Raw genomic sequence first — 16,812 nt, forward strand, 5'->3', positions numbered from 1 at the left:
AGCAAATAAAGACCAGCTCCCATGAGGCTTATACCCAGACAGGGGAAACAGCACGGATCACAGGAAAAGGAATGAGCAAAGTAGTGCCAGACTTAGTTTAGTGCTTCGGAGAGACGCATTGCCTGGTGGGTAAGACTATAGACCCAGAGCCAGATATCAACTTGGACTCTTCCTTGCTGTGTGACCTTGGGCGATTACATAACCTCCCTGAGACACTTTCCTCAAAAATGGGGCTTAAAAATATATCTACCTTGGGGCGCCTGGGTGGTTCAGTCAGCAAAGCGTCTGACTTCGGCTCAGGTCATGATTTCACAGTTCGTGGGTTCGAGCCCCGCATCGGGCTCCATGCTAACAGCGCAGGGCCTGGAGTGTGCTTCAGATTCTGGGTCTCCTCCTCTCTCTCTGCCCCTCTCTGTTCGTGCTCTCTCTCTCTCTCTCTCTCTCAAAAATAGATAAATATTAAAAGTTAAAAAAAAAAAATCTACCTGGGGGATTTGTGAGGACTTAAAGAATCCACATAAAGCTGTTCATACTGTGCCTGGCTCCCAGTATGGGCTCAGGTATTAACAAGGGATGAATATTTTCAACCGACTATTCCCCAAACAGCCTTTCCCACTGTAGTGAGAGTGTGCCTGTGAAAGTTACTGTAGGGACTTACTTGGCAGTCACAACCCTCCAGAGATCAGAGACCAGCCCCCCAGCATTAGACAAACCAATTTAATTGTTCTGTGTCCTATGAAGGCCAAGACACAAGTATCAAGTAAACATACCCAGAGGTCTTTTTTCTTGACCCTGTAAACCACGCTCTCAGGGCCCTTAGATTACTGCCACTCTCAAGATCCAACATGTTGCACTGATTTTAGTTACAGACAGAAATCCACATTCATTGAAAACTGGAGATTTGAGGCTGGAGGTGCAGGAAGCTAGTGTATTGGTCAGCCGAGCCTTTAGAGCTTCAAGGCCAGCAAGATTCTGGGCCGGGCTTGGCTGTGCTTAGGGCATAGGACATCAACGCAGGACACAGGTACGGGGTTATACAGGGGAGGCTCTGCACCCACTTGGGGGCTGAGGATCAAGCCTTCCCTCTTTATAGATATACTGGCTCTCTTACTTCCCCTTCAATGGCCCTTCTACCAACTCCCACACTCTTGCAGCTAGAAAGAAGACAGGAAGGGAATTATCTCTCTCCCTCTCTCCAGCTGCTCTTGTTTTTTAAATGCGTCTGGCCAAATGTGAGGGGACCAAAGGCAGTCCCCAAAGTAGATGGTGTTGGAGCAGCCACGACCTGCTGCTTCCCAAGGTGGGTAGCTCATCAATGGCACTGAGGACTTGGTGGCCATCTGATCAACAGCCAGAAAACACCCATGCCAAGCCTACACCCCACTCGGTCACGGAAGTTCAAAGCTGATCCCACTGCTCAAGCCTCTAAGGCTACAGCCCAGAAAGTACCCAGAGCCCTTTCCACCTGGGTTCTTGGGCACCAGAGTAAACACAAAAGTCATCCCTGGTTTCTAGAGGGCCTGTGGCCGCTTTCTGCCAAATTCTGACATTGCTCCTAATTCTCCCCATCTCCCCAAATCATATTTTGGTATACTCCTTGAGGAAAAGGAAAGTGCATTCTGCCAAATGCTATTTTGACAGCCAGACTACTTTTAAGAGCAGTGCAAATGCTGTTCTCTTTCCAGAGGGAGGCAAAATGAAACACTGGGTTGGGCCAGCAGAGCTTGGCTGTAGAGGATCATTGTCCTTGTCATTTTGTTTTTTGAGTTCTAAGGTAATTGCCTGAATGTCTCAGTGACAACTCCTTAGGACAGAGAGAGAGACGGAAGGGGCAAGGATGGGGGTAGAGTGGACGGAAGTGAAGATGCTGACCTCCCGGCTGGAGTGCTCCGGGAATGGGGCTGGTGGAAATGTTCCCTGAGACATCAGGTGGTTTTCACAGTAAGAAGGTCAGCTGAGGTCATGCTGTTGTCTCCGAAGAGGAAGTAGCAAAAGCAGCAAGACGTCTCACATTAGTTGTCAGCTCTGGATGGGAGGCATGATGAATTGCTCTCGCGGCCTCCAGGAGCCAGCTGCACTTTGTCCTTGGGCTGAGGAATGGGATTCAGTCTCAGGAGAACCAGTGCTAAGTATTTCCTGACGACCAGCATCTCAGGGAAGTTCTTGGCCTGTGCTACATTCAACGGGTCAAATTCTATCTTCTTCCCAACAACACAGAGATGGCACTGAGGAAACAAGTGGGAAGGGAGGTCCAGGGGACCTGCTGGCACCAACATCAAATAGGGTATTTGGTCACTGAGGCTGTTTCCACGAAGTTCTGCAACCACCGCTCACTGGGTAGGGATTTTCCTTCTGGAAACAATGATGAGGTATAAATGAACATCTCAAGAAAAGAGAGCCCATCGGTAACAGTTGTTCTGAAAATAACCAGGTGGCTCTGGAATTGAGAAGTCAGGCTGTACTGTAGTGCTCATCTTCTCACTCTCGTATTCCACACTTTAAGAATGGATTATAAATACTTTGGGCTTCTCTTCTGGTGATGGGGTGCTGGAGAGTTCTATATTGTCCACAAGGACATTCTTGTCTTCTAGTCTAATGACAGTGGGCTCAGGGGTGGGAGATGGGGTTGGGTTTTTGTGCATGTGGGGCAAGCTGGTCTGGCTGATGTCCAGGTCTTTGAAAGCATGAAGCATGAACACACCCAGAATGATGGTGACAAAGCCAGAGAGGGTGCCCACAATGTCCACTACAGACATGCTGTACCATTCCTTGAAGAGGATGACGGAGGAGGTAACCACTACCGTTGTGAAGAACACATAGTAGATGGGGAACACCAGGGAAGTATTAAAAATGTCCAGTGCCCTGTTCAGGAAGTTGACCTGAGTGCTGAGAGAAAGTGCCAGGATGAGGGACAGGATGTAGGGGAGGGGATGCCTCACAACTGGCATCCCCTGGAAGAAGTTCTTAATGGTGATGCCCAGACCCTTGACGGCAGACACGGAGAAGGACCCAATCACAGAGCAGATGATGATGTAAACGAGGATGTTCCTTTGTCCATAGCGTGGGGCAATGACGAAGATGAGGATGAGGCAGAACACCAGCAGAAGCACAGCAAACACGATGTACCCTTCAGGAGGGGAAGAGATAGATAATCTGAGCTATGGAGGATGCAATTAGTATCTAGAGTCCCTATCCATGATGATGGGATGTAACACAGTAGGGTTCCAGTCCCATGACACAACTTTTGAATAATTTGGACAAGTTACTAACTAAACCGCAAGACCTCCATTTCCTCATTTGTAAAAGAGGGCTAAGAATAGGACCTTTCTCGGGGTACCTGGGTGGCTCAGTCAGTTGAGTATTGACTCTTGATTTTGGCTCAGGTCATGATCCCAGGGTCGTGGGATCAAGCACCATGATGGGCTCCATGCTAAGCATGGAGCCTGCTTGGGATTTGCTCTCTCTCTCTCTCTCTCTCTCCCTCCCTCTGCCCCTTACCCCTGCTCTTGCTCTCTATAAAATAAAATAAAATAAAATAAAATAAAATAAAATAAAATAAGTTAAAAGAATGGGACCTTTCTCATAGAGCTTTTTTGGTGGGATTTAATAAGATAATACATGCTACAAGACTATGTCCCTCCAAGTTCCTATGTTGAAACCTAATTCCCAGTGTGATGGTATTTGGACATGGGGCCTTTGGGAGGTGATTAGGTCATGAGGGTGGCACTTTCATAAATGGGATTAGTGTCCCTATAAAAGAGACCCCAGAGAGATCCTTCACCCCTTCCACCATGTAAGGGCACAGAGAGAAGATGGCCATTTATGAATCAAAATCTACCAGGGCTTTGATCTTGGATTTTCCAGCCTCCAGAACTGTGGGAAATAGATCTCCATTGTTTATAAGCCACCCAGTCCATGACATTCTGTTACAGCAGCCTGAACATACTAAGACAATGCATGGAAAATATTTAGAACCATGCCCGGCACATAATAAACACATGATAAATGGCATCAATACACATCAGGCTGGGAAGCCTGTGAGCTAACCCTAGGACTAGCCCCCCAACTTTCTTTCTTTAGCTTCCCTCTCCTCCAGGTGGCAGCACCTGGCATGGTCAGCACGCAGCCAGACCTTCCCACTCACGGGGGCTCGGAGCCTACCTGTGTCTTTCATCTTGGCAGCCATCTCAACAATGGTGGAGACCTTCTCTTCCTCGGGGGCATGTATCACCATCACTGTGCTGCCGGCCACACAGATCACACAGCCCAGCTTCCCCAGCAGATTCAGACTCTCTCCCAGGAAGTATGAGGACAGGACAGCACTGCACATGGAAATGGGAGACAGAGATTAGAAGCCATACTTGTCCCAGTGTCCTGAAGGAAAATGGGGCCTGAGCAAGCGCTCATGGAGAACAGATCAGGGCTCACTGATCTCCTCCAAAAACATTTGAAATAGAAACTTATTTAGGGGAGACTTATGGCGTGTGCTGGAGGAATCGACGTATGTGTGGAGTTCTTTCATTTTAGAGACTAAAAGATCCGCAAACACAAGAGTCCGAAAAGTCCTTCAAAGCACTCTTGTCTAACTTCCTACCAATGAGCACATCTTCTCTTAACATTACAGACTGCTTTCAGACATGGCTTGTAAGCCACTGGTGGCAAGCAGCTCGCCCCTGCACAAGGCAAATGGATCTACTGTAGGTTCATTCTAATTGTCAAAAATATGGTAATTTCTACTCATGTCCTATTTCTTTTTTTTTTTTTTTAATTTTTTTTTTTTCTTCCAACGTTTATTTATTTTTGGGACAGAGAGAGACAGAGCATGAATGGGGGAGGGGCAGAGAGAGAGGGAGACACAGAATCGGAAACAGGCTCCAGGCTCCGAGCCATCAGCCCAGAGCCCAACGCGGGGCTCGAACTCACGGACCGCGAGATCGTGACCTGGCTGAAGTCGGATGCTTAACCGACTGCGCCACCCAGGCGCCCCTCATGTCCTATTTCTATTCCATGAGCTATACGGAACAAATCTATTCCTCCTTCCGTTTGTATATGCCAACATGAACAACCACAATGACAATTAGAGGCACTGTGTCTTGGGCATATATAATACGTACCAAGTATTAGGCTAGGAATTTTCTACTTATTATATCTCACTCACATCTCACAACTCTTTGAGAAGTAAAATATATTATCCCCATTTTATAGACAAGAAACTGAGTCTTATAGAAATTAAAATAACTTGGCAAGGTCATGCAACTGGTAAGTAGCAAGGCCAGGATTTTAGCTGAATTTCTGTCTAATTATAAAGCCTATGGTTTTTCCTCTATACTTCATTGAAGAGAATTCTTGTGACTTCCCTGAAGTGGGTAAAACACCTCCAGTTCCTTGCTATTCCTTGGTGATGTGATTTTCATTCCCCTCACATCCTCAGATGGCAGAGGTGAGGGAAGAAGGGAGGGAAATGGGGCAAGACAGGTATGATCTCATGGTAGGTTTCTATTTCCTTACAAAGGTAACATTACCTTAGGGTAAAAATCAGTGGCTGATCTAGGAATGAATTCCTCCCCCCAAATCCTAGTTAAAGATATGAAGAGAGGGGAGATTAATGTCCAAGCTCCTTTGAATGTCTTCTGTCTCTCCTTTAAAACTACCCATAACATTTTACCCGGAATGTGTGTTCAAGAGAGTCTGGTGGCATTAGCACAGGCAGACGTCACGCGATGGAGTATTCCTCTCCTCCCCCAACTTCCTGGGAGTAGGAATTTGTAAGTTAATCAGATACACAATAGAAGCATCACAACTACATCAGCCAACTGTACAATGTGAGTCACGGTTCTGTTTGTTTTTGATTGTGTAAACGTTACAAAATTGTCATCCAGATGGTAAAACAAAACAGGAAACTATGGGTGCTGGGTGTGGTCAGCTGGCATTTACCAGGGCTCCAGGGTTAAGCCAATAATCACAGCCAGCTTCAAATGGGGCTCCAAGACCCCCACAGAGGAACTATGCTTATAGTTCAGGAGGAATGAGGCAATGCGAAGCACACATACTTAGTATCAGTTATTTTAAAAACTATTGGATGTCTGTCAGGCAACACGGCTTAGTGGCTTGAGCACGTGGTCTTTGAAATCAGACTGCTTGGGTGGGAATCCTGGCCTAGCCCCTTAGGACCTGGCTGATCTTGACCAAGTTGCTTAACCTGTCTTGGCTTCAGGTGTCTTCTACTTTCTAGTTAGTAGGGAGGCTGTGAGGATTAAATGAGTTAATACATGGGAAACATTTAGAACATTTAGCACATAGTAAGCCCTCATATGTGTTGGCTATGGTGATTCTTCACTGCCAGTTCTGTACTATGTTCTTTCTTTCTTTCTTTCTTTCTTTCTTCTTTCTTTCTTTCTTTCTTTCTTTCACATTTATTTTTGAGAGACAGAGCATGAGCTGGGGAGGGGCAGAGAGAGATGGAGACACAGAATCCGAATCAGGCTCCAGGCTCTGAGCTGTCACCACACAGCCTGACTCGACGCGGGGCTCGAACCCACACACTGTGAGATTGTGACCTGAGCCGCAGTTGGATGCTGAGCCAGCCAGGTGCCCCTGCACTATGTGCTTTCTGTGCATCATCTCATTTAGTCCTTGAAGCAATGCCTTCAGGTAGGTAGTATTAGCATCCCCACTGAGCAGACAGGGAAATTGAGGCTTAGAGAAGTTAAATGACTTGCCCATGGTAATATAGTTACTACATTAGGCAGAGCTAAGGTCAGAACTCAGGGACAGCTAATACAGAGCTCATGCTTTTTAACTTGTATGCTGCTCCTACTGGGGCACGAAAGCATTGGCATGAGACAGTCAGCTTGGTGGCAGTGGGAGCCCTTCCAGATGATCTGGGTTTGGCCTGCCCTTCTATTGCCCCATGGTTCGAGGAGAGGCTAGAGCAACCAGCAGCAAACAATCTACGGATCAGGAGCTCTGAACAGCACAGTGCCTCTTTCTGGGAGCTAATATCGACCCACGTCCCTGACTGCAAGTGGCAGTTGACCCCACTGGACAGTTCCAGACCTCAACAAACTGAAAATAGGAAGAGGGCAGAGACAGCAAGAGGTGACAATAACCTTATGAGGACACTCAGCGCTCCCAGAGGCGTGACAACTGTCGCAGGAGCAAATGCGTAGGCCCCGAAGTTGGCAACCTCTCCAGCAGCCACTAGGAAATGAAGGGAGAAAACAGGGTAGTGTGGCTTCGATGCATCATCTCCAGCCCCACTTAACCTGGGCAGAGACAGCTTCATTCAGTGGTCAACCATTCACAGGATCCCAGACCATCATTCCTTAATGTCTTGATCCTTATGCTCTCCCCATGGCCAATCTGATCAGAAGGTCAGGCCCAGACTATCCTGATCAAATCCTTCCATTTTAGATGGGCAAGCTAGGCCCAGAGTCCAAGGTCACAGGACATGTTTGTGGAAGGCTGCTTTCTTGTTCTTGAGGTCTCTTGGCTTCTAGTCCAGGCACGGCTAAATGTATCTCAGGGACTGTTGATGTTTCATCTGTATATATGAGGTGAGTTCTAGAAAATGTTAATTTATCAAATAAAGAAACATTTAATTATTGGTTCTCCAGGTACCAGTTGGTCATGAGGCCATCTCTCCCAGATTGACAGGCAGGTGGTTAGAAAGTCTGACATTCCCAAAGGGCCTAATTCTCTGCATTTGAGTTTCTAGTTTGCAGACTCCTGAAAGTGCCCTTTCTGTTTCTGCTGATAGAGAATGACCTGGGTCTGCCCTTTGAAAGTAGATGATGAATGTTATAGCCCTGGCTATGACTAGGGTCAAAACCTGACTTATAAACGGAAAGCTGGATAATTTTCCATTCAAAAGAATTAGGGTTTGAAAGCCAGAGAGGGTGGGTGGAAAGCAGGGGAAATGTGTGAATGTGCAAATCTGGGCAAACTGCAAGTGGCAGACCAGCCATGTTCTAAAGTGAGCCAACACATCGCCTGTGGAATGAGAAAATTGGCTGAGGAGCCCCAGCCTCCCATGTAGAGATCCAAGAGACTCCAACCAGGAGTGATAACTCTCTATGTTTCAAGGGAAGTTGAGAAAAGACATCTTTATCATTACCAGCTCTCTACAAACCTCTCTGAGCTTAAATGTTTTATGGATGAAGGACTGACTTTGGGTTGAGAAAGAGATATGAAATACAGGTAAAATGTTCAACCTGCAAAGATGGTCAAGATGTTCCCCTTGGGAATCTGGGTCTCAGATTCACACTTGGCACAATGGAGACAGAAAGGCCCCCCTCCGCCCCTCCTTTCATCTCCGCCTCTGCCATCAAAGGGTCACTGTTGTTAGTAAGAAAGAACCCACTTACTGGTGAGAAATCCAGCCCACCACATGGCATCCTTCAGGTAGCCATACCCTCCGTCCACTGTAGAAAGGAATGGACACAAAGTTAACTTGGCCATGCTCTTTCAGGCACCTTTCCTATCTCTACCTTCACTCCCCAGTCTTGAAGGGTTCAATATATGTTAGCTGGTTAGTTCTCTGGGCTTGCTTCTGGGTGAACTTATCCATTCCCCAAGTTTTAAATACCATCTTTATACAGGCATCCTTATTTCATACATGTATACTGATCCTTTCTTTGGAGCCCAGATGTATGTTCAATTGCTTAGTTGACATCTCTTGGATCTCCTATAGGCATCCCAAACTCTGTCTTAAATAGAACTCTTAATTTTAAATGCTCCCCACCCACCCACCTACCAAATGAAAGTCAGTAAATGGCACCTCTATGCACCCAGTTGCTTAAGCCACAAACCAGAGAATCACCCTTGACCTTCCCATTCCTCCACCTTCTGCATTCCATCCATTCTGCTAATTCCCTCTCCAAAGAGCATCGCACATATGTCCACTCCACTGCCACCACTCAACTCCAAGGCACTACCACCTCTGGCCTGGGCTGAGGCAATAGCCCTCTATGTTCATCTGATTCTACTCTCATCATCCCTTTATAACCCACTGCCTTCATAGCAGCCAATGAATTTTAAGAATGTAAATTATACAGTCACCCCTCAAGCTTGCAGCAGGCCAATAGCTTCCAAATACTCAGAGGATAAAGCCCCAAATCCTAAATAAGCCAGTTTGTGGTTTTGTCCTTGTTCACCTCTCCAAAGGCATCTCCTACCACTCTTCTTACTAGTATCTACTCACTCAGGCTTTCTTTTAGTTCGTCCAAAATGACGAGCTCTTTTTGGCTTTAAAAACTTTGCATGTGCTTTTCCATGTTGGAAACAGTCTTCTTAACGATATTTGCTTACATATATTTGCTCACTCTACAGGACGTTGCTTGAATGTTTCTTCCCCTAAGATGTCCTCTGTGACCCCCTTATCTCTATTATTTGTCCTTGGGATTCTCGTTCATCACACCCAGCTTTTCTCCTTCATGACATTTATTTATAAATTGAATTAATGTATTTATTTTCTGGCATATCTCCCACTAAAATGGAAACCCCAGGAAGTCAGGAATTGTGTCTGCCTTGTTCACATGGTGGACTCAGAGCCTGGCACATAGTCAATACTCAATAATAATAGTTATGATGATGATGGTTATGATGGTAATAGATGGGTTTTAGACAGTTATGTGAAAATCCAGAGATTGTGTATCGCTTTTTGTAAATGTCTATTTTTCTAAGAAGGTCTTTAGATCTCATCAGGTTCCTAAAGGACTCAGGATCTTCCATAAAAGGAGCACTGAGAGCATTTTATGCTAAGGGTTGAAATCTCATTAGAAAAGGAAATAGCAGATTGGAGGGAAAAAAGGATTCCAGAGAAGCTACCTTTCTGAATGGTATCAGTGATATTTACCTTGCTTTCTCCTGGCACAAGCAAATCTTTTCCTGGCACTTTGGGAGGTCTCTGGTCTTCTGAACACTTGTCAGGACGTGAAGGAGAGAGCAACAAAGACCATTGCTCCTGACTTCCTCCCCACATCTCACAGCTTTCCATTTCAGAGGGCACCTGGCTCTAGCCCTGGATATCCAACTGTCTGCCGGGCTGTCCCACTTAGAGAAGAGTAATACCAACACTCGTGCCAAGCATTTTTGTAAACACACTACCTATCTTCACAATACTAGAGGCTGGAACTGCTCTTATCCCCATTTTACAGATGAGGAAACTGAGGCACAGAGAAAGCACTTTCCTTGCCCAGGATCATATCACCAGGAACTGAAGAGCTGGAATTAGAGCCCCAGGAGTCTGCTTCCAAAGCACAGTGTCCCACAGAACACTAAACTGAACATGCCCAGACTTGAACCATCATCTTCCCATAAACCCGCTCTTCCTGCCTTCTTTATCACAGAAAACAGCACCCTCATCTCCTCAGTTGCTCAAGTCAGAAAGCTGAGTCAGCCTCGACTCTGTTTTCACCATCCCCTGGGAGCCAGTCGACACCAAACCCAGAAAGCTCTCTTGGGACTCTACCACTGTCTCCATTCCCAGGCCCAAGTTATGCTGTCCCTCTCCCCTAACTGGTCTCCTGGGCACCAGTCTTGTCCCTAATCCACCGTCCACCCAGCAACCAGGAACTTTTTCAAATCGTAAATCGAACTATGTCACTCCTCTGCCCAAAACCTTTCTCACAATTGCACCCAAACTCCGTAGCTCGGTTTGAAAGACCCTTCATGATCTGGCCTTTCCCCCGTCTCTTACCCCTCGGTGCTCCAGCCATCCTGAACTACTTTCGGCTTCTAATGTCACTCATCCTCTCTTGCCTCTGAGCCTTTGCACTTGCTGTCCTTTCTGCCTGCATCACCATGTCTTCTTCTCTTCTCCTCCACCTTGCCATCTCATCGTTTAGGCTCCAGCTTCCAGATCACCTTTTGTAGAAAACCTCCCCTAACCTTCCAAGCCTGGGCTTTACATGCTCCTCCAAAATAGTCCCAAGGGATTCTGTATTTTTGCCATGACAGATAGCAAGTAACCTACTATGGAACGATTGCCTATTGACTTGCCTGTGTCTCCCACTCAACTCAATGTCCCACAGGGCACTGTGTCCCCGTGTCCAGCATGGTATCTGGCACCCAGCAGGCTTGCGGTGAATCATGAACAAATAAATGAATTCCTTTACACATGATTCCTTTTCTCCAGAATGTTTTCACAGTAAATCCCTTGTGGACAGAGACCCAGTAATTTTTCTGTAGCCTGTAGCGGCTTCAGTGTGAAGTTAATAGGGCACACCAGTGTGCGGCAATGCTCTGGGCAGAGGTATTTGTATGCCCATTTTGCAGGGAAGTTGAGACTTGCCTATGATGACCTAGCTGGTAAGAAATAAAACTGGACTAGATCTGGGGTTTCTGATTCTCGGCTGTGAGATTTTCCTTATCTGTACCCCCAATTAACTTATCTTGAAATTCTCCAGAAATGTTGGATTTTAAAGGAACGTCTCCTGCTGGTGGACTGGATTCCCGGTGCAGTTGACAATGAGTCTTTTGTGACCATTTAGGCCAGGCTCTGAAACTGCTACAGTGGCCCCCCCTATGAAGGGAGGTGCACAGGCCTGGCCCAGGGTCCAGTTGCCCGGCACCCCATGCCCACCCTCCTCCTCAGGACCCTACCAGCCCGTGTGGCCCCCGAGGCCACCAGTCGTTGAAGGCCTTTCTTCTTGAGGATGACACTGCTGCCGATGAGGAAGCTGGACAAGAAGGCCAGGCCCAGACCAATGTAGAAGCCGTAGCTCTGCCTGAACCTCTCCTTCCAGCTGGTAGAGGTGACATTGCTGGGCACCTGGGGGCTGAGGTCACTGACGATCTGGCACAGGACTTGTTGGGAGGAGCAGTAAAGGCTGATCAGGGAACCTGGACAGGAAGACCATGGTAAGTGAGTCACGCCGGGTACATTTGGGTGCTTTCAAGATACTGGAATTGGCGGCCCTTTCAGACCCCATACTTCAGCTTCCAAGGCCCACACAATAGGCCTGAACCTAACATAATAATTAACATTCACCAAGTGCTTACTCCAAGCTAGGGGCTTTATTTGCATGAACTCATTCAATTTTCATAACCATCTGTCAGGTAAGTGCTGCTTTGAATTCCCATTTCATAGATGTAGAAATGGAGGCCATGAGAGGTCAGGCACTTTGCCTAAGAACACAGACTGTCTGAATCCAGAACTCCAGCACATAACCCCTAAGGTGTACTGATGCTTCCCACACCCAGCAGGGTTCTCAGGCTCTCAAACTCTTAGGCGTCATTGACTCCAACTTCCCACCCTCCACAGGAATCTCCTCCCAGCCTCTGGACTTCCAATAGCTCAGGATCACACAGGGATTTTCTCCTCCAAGAGGCCTCTTCACTTCCATATCCCTACCTCCAGCCGCAGCAGAGACTTCTGACAGGTAACATGAGGGAGTGAGGCCTGCGGGTCCATAGCCCCTTCTAGGCCTGAAGATGACTAAATATAAGCATCCCGTTTGTTAGAACGGCCCATTCCTAAGCCAGATTTTAAGACCTCTGGTGCTGACAGTCAGTGGCTTGGGCCTCCTTCAGGCCTCAGAGACATTGGTGTCCCTGTCACTCCATGTGGAATCTCTTCAGTTTGCTTTCCAAGTCCTTGAGATCCTGAGAGTCTGAATCAGCCCTCATGCCCCAGAACCGGCCAACCCTTGCTCGCCTTTCTGGCACAAACACCAAGGACAATACGACAAACTTGGGTGAGGGGCAGACCCTCAGTCAGAAGAGCTAAGCTGCCTAAGTTCAGTGAAACAATATAAAGCACAGCCAATAATCCTCCAGTTCCAGTGCCCACATGGTCCTCTACTCTGAGGCTTTTCAGGAACATTCCTACCACAGAAATGGCACAGTGATCATGTGCAGGGTTTTGGCTGGAGAAACTGGGACCCTGATAAGTTTGGTAACCTGAGTAAGACTACACTCGTGGTAAGAAGAGAAGCCAAATTGTTCCCCAAGTCCGTGTAATGCCAAAACCATGCTCTTAACCGTCACATGTACCCCACAGAGCAGGCAGCAAGGGTGGGGTGGGGTTTCCTTTGGCCTCTTGAGGGTTATTTTAAAATATGAACTTATTACTAACATTTAAAAATCCGATTTCCCCGGGTGCCTGGGTGGCTCAGTCAGTTAAGCGTCTGACTTCCACTCAGGTCATGATCTCGCGGTCCATGGGTTCGAGCCCCGCGTCAGGCTCTGTGCTGACAGCTCAGAACCTGGAGTCTCCTTTGGATTCTGTGACTCCCTCTCTCTCTCTCTCTCTCTGCCCCTCTCCTGCCTGCTTTCTCTGTCTCTTTCTGTTTCTCAAAAGTAAATAAACATTAAAAAATTTTAATAAAAATCTGATTTCCCAAGAAAATTCAGCTTTCGAGCTGCCTGTGTTCACCTTGTTGAGTACACCATCCCAACCAACAACTGGCTGCAGTTGAGAGTGGTTCCCCCTTAGGACATGCACCTTGCAATTCCTCAGAGTCCATACCTGGCTCCCTTCAGTCATTCTGGTTATGTGCTCAGCCCCTGTAGGCATCTGAGTTTGTGACCTCTGGTGGTCAAAGGCCTTTTTCAAACCATGGGTCACAAAGCTCCAGGCTGCTGTGCCAAGGATGTAAGCCTGGGCCAGTTTCTCCTCATACCAATTAGAACTACAGGCGAGCCACTAGATGGGCCCCAAAGCCCAAGGTCATGCAGCTCTGGCTTTGGTGTATCTGGAGGATAGAGCAGCATCTTGGTGGAATAAAATAAGGGCAATGCTGATCTTTCTTCCATGGCACAGAATGGCCTGTCTAACCCTCTTACTTGCAGCTGGGAAAACTGGGGCCTAGAGAAGGGGAAGGACTTGCTTGAGTCTCACAAAAACCTAGTGGCAGAGCTGGGCCTGGAACCCACCAGGGGACATCCATGTGTCTTTCACAGTGGGAGATCTCTCTTCCTGACACCTGTGTCACAATCAAGAGAAGATGAGACATGAAGCCATTTCCATCCTTCATGAAATTTGGTCTGACCTCTTGCTCCTGTTCCTCAGCTCAGTCTAGTCTGGAGAGTTCCCTGAACTCAGGAAATGAGCCAGAGCCTGGGAGGACATGGGCCAAGGAAGGTGACTCCCAAGAGGAAGGCCAAGCCCATCCCCACGCCCTTCACCTGCCCTCCTGAAGATGCATCTCCAGGAGGTGGAGCCACGGGGTGAGCTTGCCTGTTCTGGGAAGCACCCTCCGCTGAATGAAGTTTTCCCAGGGGGACAAAAAGAAAATGAGAGAGGCTGAAGGCCAAAGGACATCCAGTTCTGAGAAGGATGCTCATTAGACAAGCGGGTGCTGGGCCCAGTGATTCCCGCTTCTTTTCCAGAATATGCTAGGGCTGGGGAACATATTCTTCCCCAGGGGAAGGTGAGGCTGAAAATGGACTGCATTGTTGGTCAGGAGACCAAAGCCAGCCAACACCCAAAGAGCTGGCTTTGAACACAGAAATTAGAGAAACAGGGCTATCGGACAAGTTACAATTGCAAGAGGCTGTAGGAAAATGGAGACATAGCAGGAAGAGAGCACAGTAGTCTGAGTACAGGTTGTAGGATCCAAGGGCTCTAGCTTTATATTCCACTTCCCCCAGCGGATTAGTTTGAGCAAATCATCAGGCTTTTCAGAACCTCAGTTTCTTTCTCTCCAGAAAGGAGACGGTGAGGTGTTAATATCTACCTGCCCTCTAGAGTTAAGGATAAATGAAGTAATGCAGGTAAAGGGCCTAGTCTACCACCCGGTTCCCAGCAAGAACTTAACATAAAGCTGAAGGTCTTTCGTATCCCTTCCTGGGTTGTTCTTTCCCTCCTTTCCCTAAAAGGTGTGTGTGGGTTTGGGGGTGAAGCGTCTCTGCGCCCCTCTCCCTTGCCCCAGGGAGACAGGCAGACCTGGGCAGGTAGTAGAATCTGAAGCAACTGTATATGAGAAACAACCACGAGCCCCCCCTCCCCCTCTGGTTGACCAGTTGCAATCAGTGCTGCCGGCCTCCGCCTCCGCTGCCTCCGTCCCCACGCGCGTCCCCTTTCCTCCCAACCCCCCCTCTCAGCTACCAGCTCCGAAGACGGGGGAAGTCGGCCGGCACCCCGCTTCTCCCCAAGACTGGCCAGAGCGCGATCCACCCCTCCTCGGTTTGGGCCCCGGCCAGAGAGGACGTGAAGGAAAGGAGGGGCGGCGAAGGGAAGGCGCGAAGCGCGGCCCGCACGCACCGTTCTGGCAGCTGGTGTTGCTGGCCCGCAGCTCCATGGGCCCTGCGCGCACGGACCGACGCGCGGGCTGCTGGCGCCCCGGGTTCCCCGGTTCCGGAGCAGGTGGCCGAGACTCGTCCCCCGCGTGGCCGGCGTGCCAGAGGCTGCCGGGGTCGGCCCCAGGGGTGGAGAGAATGACGCGCCCCAGAGGGGGACGGTCCTCGGGGAGGAGTCACCCAGAGTCTTGGGCAACTCGCTGGGCCGGGGGCCCAGCGCTCGAGCAGCCGGCAGAGGGGCGCACGCCCTCCCGGGGTGCGGAGGCTGCAGCGCTCCCGGAGAGGGAGTCACCGCGTCGCGCCCCCGGCGGGAGGCAAGGGGGGCGGGTCCCCGGGCGCCGCCCCTCCACGACGCCGGGACTGCACTCGGTTGTGTCCCCAGTGTCAGAGAGATGATGGATCCTCAGACGGTGGGAGAGGGGGAATTTTTTCGGGGGGAGGAAGAAGTGGGAAAAGTGGGAGTTGGAAGAGGCACGGCTGCCAGATGGAGTCCTCCCGGGTCGGGAGGGGGTCCAAGACCCTGGGTTTCTCCCTTCCTGTCTGCCTTCTTGGCTTCCTCCTTCCCTGCCTCCCTGCCTGGTTCATTCATTCAACATAGGTCTGATCTGTGCTGGGCACTCGCACACAACAGGCACACAGTAAGTAGGTGCCCGATAAATGGTCCATACTTGTCTGTGGAATGAATGGATGATAGAAGCTTGGTAAATTCAATGAAAGAAGTATATTTCTTCTTCCAAGTGACTGGAGACCAGAAGGAGGCAGACATATTCTCTGTCCCTGGAGAACCTTATGTATTAATGAGAGAAACAAAATGGGATCTACTACTACCTAGAAACTGGTGTCTTCCAAATCAGCATTAAAAAAAAAAAGCTGGATGGGTGCCTGGGGTAGCTTATTCGGTTGAGTGTCTGGCTCTCGATTTTGCTCAGGTCATGATTTCCCTGCTCCTGAGTTGGGGCTCCAAGCTGGGCTCTGTGCTGGCAGTGCAGAGTCTGCCTGGAATTCTCTCTCCCTCAGAATAAATAAATAAGCTTAAAAAAAAAAAAAAACTCAAAAAACTGTGGTTATGGAAAGTATGTTTGTCATCCATGGGTAATAGTAAACATAAATTAGAGAAACACTGATTTGAACCATAAGAACACTTGTGCAGTGTTTGCCGCAGGGCAGGCAATGTTAATGCTGAAAAACTCCTGTTCATTCAGTCCTCATGACAGCTATATACAGGACATACTTTTATCATTTTCAGAAAGGAAACTGAAGCACAGAGTGATCAAGGAACTTGCTGGGGTTCCCAGCTAGAAAGTGGAAGAGCCCATGCTCCCAGTGGCCACACGGACATGCTTGGCATTTTAGACTCAAATACACTCTGGCTCCTGAGAACTGAAGACGTGGGACCTCCAAGAAAGCAGGTGGTCAGTTCTGGCAATGTTGGTCACTGGCCTCCTGGAGGAGGTAGCTTTTAAAAATAGTTATGGAGTCTTCGCTATGGGACAGACCCCGGGCTAATCCCTATCCAGATATTATCTTATTTGAGCCTCCTGAAAGGTAGGTATCATTACTATCTCCATG

General features: G+C 48.4%; 1 protein-coding gene across 1 annotated transcript; it reads right to left on the reverse strand.

The window, feature by feature from the left end:
- Positions 1-414: 414 nt before the first annotated feature.
- Positions 415-15,453, reverse strand: NIPAL4 (NIPA like domain containing 4). The gene is made up of 6 exons (XM_047878746.1): positions 15,209-15,453; positions 11,605-11,844; positions 8,367-8,423; positions 7,110-7,200; positions 4,162-4,322; positions 415-3,127 (listed from the first exon to the last, which is right to left on the reverse strand). The coding sequence occupies exons 1-6, from the start codon at positions 15,243-15,245 to the stop codon at positions 2,499-2,501; spliced, it is 1,215 nt and encodes a 404-aa protein (XP_047734702.1). The 5' UTR covers positions 15,246-15,453; the 3' UTR covers positions 415-2,498.
- Between the last annotated feature and the right edge of the window lie 1,359 nt (positions 15,454-16,812).

This window comes from Prionailurus viverrinus, chromosome A1, assembly GCF_022837055.1.
Source record: "Prionailurus viverrinus isolate Anna chromosome A1, UM_Priviv_1.0, whole genome shotgun sequence".
NCBI classification, from domain to species: Eukaryota; Metazoa; Chordata; class Mammalia; order Carnivora; family Felidae; genus Prionailurus; species Prionailurus viverrinus.

Bases quoted from the DNA above. Each gene is read 5' to 3' on its own strand.
- NIPAL4 (XM_047878746.1), bottom strand. From the start codon at position 15,245: ATGGAGCTGCGGGCCAGCAACACCAGCTGCCAGAACG. The intron at 8,424-11,604 runs GTAGGGTCCTGA...TCCTTTCTACAG, and splicing joins CTCGGGGGCCACACGGGCTG to TGGACGGAGGGTATGGCTAC. The intron at 4,323-7,109 runs GTTATTGTCACC...TTCCATGTGCAG, and splicing joins GCGCTGAGTGTCCTCATAAG to TGCTGTCCTGTCCTCATACT.